General features: G+C 38.5%; 1 protein-coding gene across 1 annotated transcript in view; it reads right to left on the bottom strand.

Moving 5' to 3' along the window:
• RBBP5 (retinoblastoma binding protein 5) overlaps window positions 1–12,132 on the bottom strand; it is a 51,783-nt gene that overhangs the window by 16,343 nt on the left and 23,308 nt on the right. The window contains exons 4-10 of the mRNA XM_006834088.1: window positions 5,523–5,663; window positions 4,396–4,558; window positions 3,096–3,205; window positions 1,782–1,901; window positions 1,541–1,694; window positions 1,375–1,446; window positions 502–619 (exon numbers count right to left, since the gene is read on the bottom strand). Coding sequence (XP_006834151.1) covers window positions 502–619; window positions 1,375–1,446; window positions 1,541–1,694; window positions 1,782–1,901; window positions 3,096–3,205; window positions 4,396–4,536 — 715 coding nt within the window. The 5' untranslated portion in view covers window positions 4,537–4,558; window positions 5,523–5,663. The remainder of the gene's footprint in view (window positions 1–501; window positions 620–1,374; window positions 1,447–1,540; window positions 1,695–1,781; window positions 1,902–3,095; window positions 3,206–4,395; window positions 4,559–5,522; window positions 5,664–12,132) is intronic.

Below are 12,132 nucleotides of genomic sequence, written 5' to 3'. Positions count from 1 at the left end.
GCTGCCAAAAGAACCAAAAGATCTGTTTTGCAAGAAGTGCAGCCAGAATGCTCCTTAGAGGCCAAGATGGCCAAACTTCATCTCTCATACTTTGGACATATTGTCAGGAGGGAATAGTTGCTAGAGAAGGATATTATGTTTGGTTAAGATGGAGGGTCAGAGAAAAAGAGGAAGACCCCTAACGAGATTGATTGGCCAGGTGGCAGCATCGATGGACTCAAGTGTGGCAACAGCAGTGAGGTTGAGCCAGGATCAGGCAGTGTTTCGCTCTGCTGTGCATAAGGTAACCATGAGTCAGTGCTGACTAGATGGCACCTAACAACAACAAAGCCCTTAATTAATACCTTAAAAATTAAGATTCTCAAAACACTGAAAATTTATTAGTAAGCCTACAGGGGGAAAAAGAGTGCTGAAATAAACTTGCAACACAAATGAAGAGAGTGTTAAGTAAAGCAATCGTTCTCCCTTCAGGGGTCACCATTTGCAAAGGAGAAATGTTACCTGTCTGCTCAGGCTCACTCTTATCTTCATCTTCAATATCAAACTCTGATTCCCTTTCTTCATATTCCACATTTTCATCCAGTTCTTTGAAATCAGGTGCAAATGCACTCCAATTTTCCTGCACCACAAAGAAAACATACCACATAGCATAATGAGCAAACTACCTAATCTGTAATCCAGACAAGAATGACATAAAAGAAAACTTGCAACTGAAGCTCATTTTTAAAATCAAATTTGGCAAATTAGAATAAAATTAGATACACATTATACATTAAGATATTTCCTACCTTATATGTTCCAAGTTACTGACTGTAGCTCTTAACATAAGAGCCTTCTTTAAAACCTTTACAAGATGTAGTTTTGAGGTAAAGTATTACATTTTTATATAAATGAATACAAATGATCTACAAGTGACCAAAAATAAAATCAAGATGCAAAACAGAAACTAACAGAGCTAAATATAAGAAAAATGTACCTAAGATAGATAACAAAAGTGAAACAGGAAGTATACTAGACTTTCTTCTTGAAGATCTAACAGAGCTGGTTAGCGTTAGAAAAGACTTTTCCCATCAAAATTAAATAAAACTAGATGCACTGACGCATTGAACGTATGCTAACTGCAAGGTCTGCAGTTCAAACTACCAGCTCAGCAGAAACCCTATCCAAGGTTGCTATGAGTCGGAACCAACTCGATGGCACTTAACAACAACAAAAGAAATGCACCACCAAACCTTTTTAAATACGTTGCAAGAATCATATGCAAAAGAGAAAAATATAATAAGGTGTTGTTTTTAAAGCTTATTATATGTAAAGATCCTATGATAAACAGAAAAGTGTTTAGCTTTAGAGCAATTAAACCAGAAAAATACTTACTACTTGATTTTGTGCCCAGATAGATACCACTCCACTAGAAATGGATGCTATGATGGGTCGAACAGGATGCCACTACATTGTAATGAAGGAAAGAAAAACAGGATCTAAGAGATTCAAGATTTTCTGGATTGTGTAACTAACAGCAAGCGCCTCCCATTCCACTCACAGCTACATCCAAGAGGAGCTCTCCTCGGGTCCCATGGAGGATCTTCACCAAGTTCCCAATGCTCTTCTCCCAGATGTAGAGGGCATGCTGCCGGGCTGAACCTGCCACTATGTATTCCCCATCCCCAGAGAAACAACACTTCTTCCATGGCGTCCTAAGGACATAGAAAGTACCCAAGGAGAACTGGAATTTGCGTCTGGGTTAGGAATTACTACATATTCTTCCTGGTCATGATACATACCTGTTCACCAAGTCCTGAAGTTTTTGCATAGGCTCAGGTTCTCCATCTCTTCCACAGGTTAGAATTTCTCTGCCATCATAAACTCTGATTATTCTATCTGCTGTGTTAATTAAGAAGCAACTATAGAGGCGATAAAAATACCAATACCACAGGTCAAAAATCTGTCCCAGTTAACATTTTCTATTACTATCAGTTACTTACAACAGTACCATAGAACAACTCATAGATTGAGGAGAGATTGTGTAAAAACCTAAGTAATAGACTAGAATACTTCTGCATCTATCACCTTTCAAATCAAAATGTAACTTGAAGTAAGAATGTTTTATGAATCCAATACATACAAGCCATCAGCATGTAACAAGAGATCTAAGATTTCTAAATTGAAAACTGACTTACTAAATTTCCAAAGTCTATAACTAAAAATATATAAATACTTCCGTTCTTGGGCCATTTTAGACATATTCTTCTTAGTGGGCTAGTAAACTAAGTCTGTCATTTCAAAATGCTTACACATTTCACTGTAAATAGCAATGGACACCTTAGAGATCTGTCTGAAATAACACTTACTTCATCACCTTACAGCATGCACTGACTGCAACCTTTCCTAATTCAGGGAATTTTGCATGGCTTTTCCTGCATTAAAAGGATGGCTAGTACCCTCGGTGGCACAATGGTTAAAGCGCTAGGCTGCTAACTGCAAGATCATCAGTTTGAACCTAACAGCCACTGCCTAGGAGAAAGAAGTGATAATGTGCTTCTATAAAAATGACAGCCTTGGGCACTCTATGGGGAGGGTCTGCCCTTCCAGTAGGCCTGCTATGAGTCCAATTCATCTCTACAGCCAGCAGTGGGTTTAGGTCACTTTTCTTACTGATAGCTTATTTCTTCAAGTTTCTGTTGATATGCTGACCTCTAATGAGGTAACCCAATTTACCAGAATAATACCTGAATTTTAAAAAGGTAAATAGGTTTTATGTGAAGACAGGGCATGTTCAGTGACTATGTGAATTCTGACATGAGTCCCAATTATAACAATAACAAATCTTTACCCATCACTTTCTACGTGCCAGTGCTTTGGGCTCTCAGCACTTACATTCAGGTATCTCTTCTGGATAGGAGCTCCTGGTAGCCTCCAGATAAAGAAGTATGGTCAGTGCCTCAACAACTAAATATTGGAGGCTCTGAATTACATTTTTAAAATGACATTTTAAAAATATTGAAGTATAATATACAGAAAAACTGAATCTCAATGCATTTTTAACTTCTACTCACTTTTACAACTTAAAACTGTCCCTAAAACAAGGTCTCACTTACCTCCCCTTCCGGGCAAACTCTATTGACTTGATAGCTGTGGTATTGCTGGTTCCAGTTGTTACTCGGAAGGAAGCAACAAGATCCTGAGAGTCTGTTTTTAGGACCAAAATCTGAAGTTTAAAGGAGAAAAAAATATTAGCATTGCAATAACTTATAGTAATGAGATCTGACTTCTGTTTCTAAAATTGGGCAGAGACTGGGTAAAAACATAAGCATCTCTTTTCCCATTTATTCAACCCCATTCACTACATTTGCTTTTTACCTCTTCAGAGAAAGGACACTGCCTTAACAATCTAGTCTTAAAATTGTTACATCATATTCTTTTTACTTACTGCATACACACTGGAGGGATAAGTACCTCATGATGGAACTGCAGTTTCCTTATAGGCTTAAAATGATTGGTTGTTTAGAGAAAGAACAATCACTATGTTGTTAAGTGTCGCTGAGTTGGTTCAGATCCAAACCGGCACTGTATAGGGTTTCCCAGGAGTGGCTGGTGAGTTTGAACCATGGACCTGGCAGTTCAAATTGACTATGCAGTCCAGTGCATTACCCCATAGTGCGACACCAGGCACTCAAGAGGATCAAGTTAACAACTTTCTACAGTAATCCTGAAGTTAAATGCCATGAAATATTAGCTATGTACCCATTAAAAAAAAAAAATCAAAGTACCTAAATGAAATTACATACTCAGCTTGAAAGATACATTAAAGCTCACCTAGCCAACTTCTGGTGTGACACTGGAGGGTCAGCACTGAACCTTGAACTGTAAGGTTGGAAACCCTACACAGGGTCATTATGAGTCAGAACTGACTCGACGGCACTTAACAACAGCAGCTAATTTCTAATTCTACAGAAGAAACACCATCTACAACATATCTTAGTCTGAGACATTCCTAACACTCTAAAAGGCAAAGCTAGAAATTTAACAGAAAGGAAAGAAAGTATAATAAGGTCTCAGAACTACAAACTGAGTTGTCCAAAAGTATACAATACTTAACAGAATGAGATATTCAGATATTTCATTATCAGTGCTCCATCTGATAAGATGACTTTTTAAATTTTATAATTTAGCATCCAGTAAAGGCCCTCCCATCTTTTTCTTTACCACTCTAAATCCAAAGTACAGAATTACCAGTAAAGCATGAGATAAAAATAGATTACATTTGCTGCAGGTTAAGAGCTGTGCTCTTAAAATAGGGACAAAAGAAACCTAAGAGGAAGTAAACATGAAATGAGCCACTGCATGGGATGGGATGACAGATGCTTGTATCACCAACTTCTAGGTTTCTGGGCTTACCTTGCCTTTTGCATTTCCTGTATAAATATATTCTCCTCGTCTATCGAAAGATGCAACCACGTTCAAATCGGAGTCATCGTCTACTGGCAGAACCACATGTTTGGAATCTGAAAGGGTCAACATGACAGGAGCAGATTTCATGGGACACACGAGTACCTTGTTCCTGTTTAAAAATACGAACAGTACATTGGCTTGTTGCTTCATTGTCAGAAAGCTGAGTCTCTGCCCTTTTCCCTGGTCCCTATAAACTATCTCATCATCTTTCCCAGCCTAATCAAATAAAAAAACAGCAGAAAAGCATCAAACCTAAATGTCTAATAACAGGGAAATGACTGAGTATAAGATGGGCTCCATCTTGACAAAATAATATGTAATTATTTAAACAAATGTGAAGAACTGGTAAAATAAATACGAAATAAAGTGAAAAAACAAAGTGTTGATTACAAAGATGTATAAAACGTATATTTTAATATACTTAATATGTATATAAAGGAGCTCTGGTAGCGTAGTGGTTACGAATCAGGCTGCGAACCTTAAGGTCAGCGGTTCAAAACTACCAGCTGCTTCGCGGGAGAAAGATGAGGCTTTCTACTCCCGTAAAGATTTACACCCTCGGAAACCCTGTACAGGGTCGCTATGGGTCGGAACCGACTCGACGGCACTTAACAACAACAACAAATATGTATATAAGTGCTTTATACTTATTTAAAATTAAATGAATTTAATGACAAGGGAACCCAGTGAAATGAAAACAGTTATGTCTGGGTAATTTTTCTTAAGTGCAGTTGCAATATTAAATGGCTTCTCCTTACAAAATAAATCCAAATAATCCTGTGGAGAGCCAGTGAGGGGGAACAACAGGTCAAGCCCTGGTTATTATACTCATTCCTGTATTTTCCCATTTCCAAAGTCTTAATATTGGTCAGTTTTTAATTAAATAAAACAACACTTTCCTTAAAAATCTACTCAGTACAACCAACCTAGACAGAAAGACTCTTTATGTGGGGAGTTGAACAGATATACTTTGCAGCCCCCTAAAACCTTATTTCAGAATTTCCATGAGCCTGGCACTAATCCATAAAGAATCAAACCCACCCCAGGAAAGGAGGGCTTTAGGGTAAACATACTGATCTCGTGGATGATACTGGACTTTTAAGATAGGTGAAGGGAATCGAAACCTCTGGTCGCAGTCTCCTGAAAGAACATCCCACTGTGATACTATATTATCAGTGGAAGCACTCACAAGCTTATGACCATCTCGACTCCAGCTGTGGAAAAAAAAAAAAAAGGTAACTTAGCACATGTTCTAAGTTCATGTTTATTAGCTTATTTATGGATACAAATGCTTGACCTAAGTGGATAGGTCAGCATTGTCTCTCTTATGTATATATACATATATATATATATATATAAAACACCCCCACAAGCTTTCACAATTAATAAGAAGGTTTACATGACAATTTTCATACCTAATAACAGAAGCTCGTAGTATTTTAAGATAACAATACAAATGGCTCAGCGGCATAACAGAGAGAGACTTCATCATTTTAAAAGAATCTAAAATCAGCTGACCAAACAAGGTTGACACAATGAAAGTCATGCTGTCTTTTAGAGGAGGGGGTATCTGTGCTTTCTGAAGTTGTTATAGATACAGCACCACAGTAGGGCCAAAGCTATAAGAAAGATATGTATTTGTTATTCAAAACAAGTAAGAAAGAAACGAAAACTTTATGTTAATAGCAAAAAGAACATTAAATACTTGATAATTTAGCATTAAACTAAAAAAAACTTCCAAAATGGGAATGTGAGAAATAACGAAATGCATGTAAATGAAGGTAAGCTATGTTCTGGCCAAGAACTGCATAATATCTAATTTATCATTTTAATTAATCTGAATTAATGTCCAAAGGTTTATATAATTTGGGAAAAAACAGATAATGAAATTCAACTTTTTAAAAAATGTTAAGGTATACCCGTTATCAGGCATTTAAATATACTGCAGAGGCAATTGTTCAGCTTCAAATCAAAACGTATAAACACAGACAAGGACCACTGTAAAAATATGGCCTAGGCTTCAAAGCAGTTTTTAAACTTTTATAAAGAAAGTGAAGCCAAGTTCCTGAATATCTACATCATGTACTTGTACGGGAAGACAGATACTATTTCCTCCATTTTCATAACTGACAGGTAACTTGCCTAAGGTCATTTTGCTAATAAATGGCAAGGCTAATAAGAGTCAAAGGGATCTGTCCAGCATCAGATGCCACGTTTTTATATGGAAAGTAGAAGCCATAGAGCCAATAATGGAAGAGCACTCACTTTTTAATACATTGTTTTATAAACAATGTATTGTTTGTAAAATAAATAAAAGTGTCAAAAAATATTTATACCAGACTTTCATTTCCAGAAGTACTTTTCCCTGTTCTTTCTGCTAAAAGTATAGCTAAAAACCTTGGGCATACAGATCAGCCAATAATCCAATCTCCCAAACCAGGATCCTTAAAGGGCTCACTCACTATATGCCTCTTCTGAGTCTTCCATTCCAGGGCTTTGACTCATAATTATTTCACATTCCAGCTATCATTTAGGCACACACACATTTACAATTTATATATTATGATTTCACTATATTGGCCATGAATGAAGAGGTCTGAACCAGTTTGAAGACAGGCAACAAACAAAAAGACTTTGAAAGGTGAAGAGAAGGCAGGCTGTCTGGAGACAACAGTACCCAGGGAAGGACAAGAGTGTTTTCTTTGTGCCTCATATATCCTACACTAGGGTTAGAGAAGTTGGAAACCCAGAAACGTCAATGGGATTACAGAAAAAAAGCCCCAAGAGTTTATTTTCTTTAGCTGATGAACCAGGAGACAGAAAGCCAAACAAAACAGAAAACTTTTAGACAATTATCACCTCTAATCCAGTCAAGCACTATATAATATTTTAATCCTACCCCACCACCATTATTTGATAAGTAAAAAATTATCCACACTATGGCTGTAGACTTTATTTTAATCAACTTTTAAAGAAAAGACAGACACACTATTTTTTGACATAATCTCCCTGCCTTTTAATACACATTGCCCATCTGTCAACAAGTTTTCATATTCCCTTATTAAAATATGTTTTAGGCTTAGCTACAAGACACGAATGCACTATTGTCTTCACTTCTTTATCAGAGGTGAATCTTCATCCTCAAAGGGCTGCTTCCAGGGCACCAAGATCAGGAGTATAGGGAGGATGCTTTGACACCTCAAAACAAAGCTTTTTGTGTGTGTGCAGAGTGTCCACAGTGTGTCAGAGGTGTGTGGACATGAACTGTCATGCAAGATCACAATGCCCTTGGAAAGCAGCCCTTTGCATGTAATCCAGTATTTAGGCTTCAGCTCTTCAGGGAGCATCTCACTTAAGGAGCACTGTTGAACCATTTTCCTGATAGTGTTCCAATACTGACCCTCTTGAGAATCCCAGGAAGCTGTAAGCACCATTTTCCTAACTGATCGTTGACTTCTGAAGTTTTTCTTGGTCAGCAATTGAGGATGTTTCCATTTCATACTCTGCTGTTTACTCTCAGGCTCATAGTGACGAATCCACATTTCACCAATAGGACCGATTTTTTGGAGGGGGGGAACTTTTACCTTTCTTTGAACATTGGTTCAAATTCTGTTTGCAAATCTCCAAATACTTCTGTTTATGCTCTTTCGCAAGTTGTTCAGAACCCATTTCGGTACCACAAACTTTTCAAAACCTAAGCCTGTTGTGGATCATTTCTAGGCAGAGCCATGGCTGATTTGCAAACGATCTGCCACATGATCTACTGTCACTTGTCTATTCAACAGAATTACTTCACAAGCACGCTCAATGTTGTCATCAGCCCTGGATATGGTTGGGAGTTTTAACATAACAGAATGCGGATAATTTTTGAGTCACCCTCATAGATTGGACTGTTGTTAAATGCTGTAAAGTCAGTTCCGACTCATAGAGACCATTTATAGGGTTTCTGTGGCTGTAAATCTTTGCAGAAGCAGAAAGCCTCATCTTTCTTCTATGGAGGGGCTGGTGGGTTCAAACCACTGATCTTGTGGTTCACAATCCAGTGCTTTTCCTAACAGAGCCACCATGCTCCATAGATTGGATCATATCCCCTCAAAATAGGTATTGTTAGGATTTATAGCATATTTGGAGGACATAATCCAATCTAGAACTAGTGTGGGATTAGAATATTTTATATGGTGCTTGTCTGGATTAGAAGTGACTATTGCCTAAAACTTTTCTATTTTGTTTGGTTTTCACTCTCTTGGTTTAAAGCTATAGAAAATAAATTCTTTGAAGCCCTCATATGGTATTGTAGGATTACTACTAGGTTGGTAAGGAGCTCTAGTAGCGTAGTGGTTACAAAATCAGGCCTCGAACCGCAAGGTCAGCAGTTTGAAACTACCAGCTGCTCCCATAAAGATTTACAGCCTTGGAAACCCTGTACAGGGTCCCTATGGGTCGGAACCGACTTGATGGCACATAACAACAACAACAACTAGGTTAGTAACTGCAAGGTTGGCAGTTTACACACACCAGCCACGGGTGGAACACTTAAAGAGTTGCTGTGAATGGGAACCGACATGCCTGGCATACAACAACAGTAACATGCCTGTTGTTATAATCCCATTAAGAATGGTAGTGGTGTGACACCGAGTAGGTTCTGACTTATAGCGACCCTGTATTGGGTTTCCAAGGCTGTAAGTCTTTACAGGAGCAGAAAGCCTCTTTCTCCACAAAGCAACTGGTAGATTTAAACTACTGATTAGGAATAGCTGTCTTTATTATGTCAATGAGGCAGGGTTAGTGTAGGGTGTAGCTTGACTCCATCTCTTTTGAGATATAAAAGAGGAAGTAAATTTCTCTTGATTAAAGTCATCCACTGCATTTTTTTCTGCCATTTCAACACTAGAGAACTAAGACATCCACCTGCATCCACAAAGTCCAAATAGAGCCTAGATTTCCATCCTTGCCTGGCCAAAATGAGGCACTCTGCCTCCTTCACTTGGATGATACCAGAGAAGACTAAGTGGGGAAGCAAGATTTCATTCTTGCTAGTGGTTATGAATCAGGCTGCAAACCACAAGCTCAGCAGTTCGAAACACCAGCTGTTCCAAGGGAGAAAGATGAGGCCCTCTGCTCCCGTAAAGATTTACTGCCTCGGAAACCCTGTAGAGGGTTGTTATGAGTCAGAACCGACTCCATGCACATAACCACCGCCACCGGGGAGCAGTGAGACACTCCCCTCCCCCCCCCAGACACAGTGATATATGCAGTGCACAGTGAAACGCCTCAATACCGCAGACTGCTCATTTTACTTGCATATGATATTAATATTATTTGATAATTTCTGTATTCCACCAGGTCATCTTTCTTTGGAATGGGCACAAACATGCATCTCTTCCAAATGACTGGTCACTTAGCTATCTTCCAAATTCCTTGGCATACATAATTGAACACCTCCAGGAACTGCATCAGTTTGCTCAAATATTTTAATTTGTGTTCCATCAATTCATGGAGTTTTGTTTATTGACAAATGTCTTCAAAGCAACTTGGACTGCTCCTTTTAATACCATTGGTTCTTGAGCATGCTACTTCTTGAATTGACCAAACATCCACCAATTTGTTTTAATACAGCGACTCTTGTGTATTCCATCTTCTTTTGATGTTTCCTGCAGTATTCAGTATTTTGCCCATGTTGTTGTCGTTAAGTATCTTTGAGTCAGTTCTGACTCATAGCAGCCCTATGAGTTTCTGAGGAGTAGCTGGCAATTATGAATTGCCGACCTTCTGGTTCAAATAAACCTGTGTCCAGTGCATTGTTCCACAGTGCCACATTTTGCCCATAGAATCCTTCAATATTAGAATCGATTTGAATTTGTTTCTTCAATTCTTTGACAAATACTGAGAATGTCTTCCTTTTGGTTTTCTGACTCCAGGTCTTGGTACAGTTTATTATATACTTTACTTGCTTTGTCTTCTCAAAAATTTGCCTTTTGGAATTTCTGTTCAGCTCTTTTACTTCATCATTTCTTCCAGTCACTTTAGCTTCTCTACATTCAAGAGCAACTTTCAGAGTCTCTTCTCACATCCACTTTGCACTTTTCATTCTTTCCTGCCTTTTTAATGATCTTTTGCTTTCATTTATGGTATTCCTGATGTTATCCCAAACTCCTTTGATATTTGGTCATTAGTGTCTAATTCATTAAATCTGTTCTTGGGATGGTCTCTAAATTCAAGTGGGATATACTCAAGGTCATACTTTGGCTCTTATGAACTTGTTTTAATTTTCAACTTCAACCTGAACATGCATTTGAGCAACTAATGGTCTGTTCCATAGTCAGCTCCTTACCTTGTTTTGACTGATGCTACTCAGCCTCTCCATTGTCTCTATCTACAGATGGAGTCGATTTGATTCCAGGAGTCAAACAGACATGCAGAGTATACAGTACCTTGATTAAGAACATAGGCCCCAGAGGGAAATAGACTTCTTGGTAAGCCCTTGTAGAATACGGGGCTGTAGGTGGAATTCTGAGTCCCACCCAGAACCTTCTGAGGTAGGACATTTCCACTTGAAAACACATGCAGACCAACCAGAACTGCTGAGAAAACAAAGATTCTTATTGCAAGAAAGACCAGCAGAAAAAAAGCAGACTGGCTGTTAGAATATCAAGCAAGCTATTTGCTTTGGAGGCATAAAGTCAAGAAAAGTCAGTCCATCAGGGATAACCCCCTTCTAAGATTGAAACTCAAAGGGAATCTGAGAGCAGTCTAGTATGCTTGTTGGTGACTACCCTGGTCTACCTGTCAGTGGAAGTGGAAGAAATGCATTAATGAAGTCATGGACTGAATTTGACCATGTTCCATTAACAACTGTTGACCTTGTGATGAGAGAGAGAAGAGAAAGGCCTGACTGGTCTGAAGTTTAGAGAGTTGTATGACCTCCTGAGCCCATGGGCACAGACCTAGCCCTGGGGGCTAGGGCTGAGAATGTGATGGGAGATGTGTATGAACTCCCAAAACTGCATCTGGTACCCATTTGACCTAGCTTGCATGGCTACAGATGAGCTGACTAGAACCCAACTACAAGAAGATAAAGATGCTTAATACTGTGAGCAAGTGTAAATTGCTACAATTTGATGAACTAGACCGTTGCTTGTGAATGCAGTTGCTCTAAATTTCAACCAGAATGGAAGGATTCTTCATATCAAGGAATAAATTTCTTTCCTCAGTGCACTGTGTTTGATAGGGATGGGCAATCTAGACATTGGCTATCAAAAATGGGGGGTATAAAGGCATGAAATGGCTGGCTTGAAAGCTTTCATGAATGGAGAACCCCTCTTACTTTTAACTTGATTATAACGTAATTTTATATGTTAGTTTTCCATCATAATGCTAACACAAGTTTGTGAAAAAAAATTATAGCGCAGAAAAATTTTACGGGAAAATGGAGTCAGACTAACATTCTATTCTACTGTCAAATTGTTCTAAAAATCTTAACAACAACAACAACAAAAGCTGTCCTTGTTTCTTCCCCTTCCTAATCTTATCCTATTCATAGTGTGCTTGCATTTCTTTCTTTTTTGGCTGTTTTGTCTGATATTTACCTTCATTGTTGTTGTTGATGTCAGGTGCCATCAAGTCAGAACTGACTCATAGCGACCCCATGCACAGCAGAACGAAACAATGTCCGATCCTGGGCCA

The sequence above is a fragment of the Chrysochloris asiatica genome, unplaced genomic scaffold (assembly GCF_000296735.1).
Source record: "Chrysochloris asiatica unplaced genomic scaffold, ChrAsi1.0 scaffold00009, whole genome shotgun sequence".
Taxonomy (NCBI): Eukaryota; Metazoa; Chordata; class Mammalia; order Afrosoricida; family Chrysochloridae; genus Chrysochloris; species Chrysochloris asiatica.
This window is presented reverse-complemented; position numbering and strand designations above follow the sequence as displayed.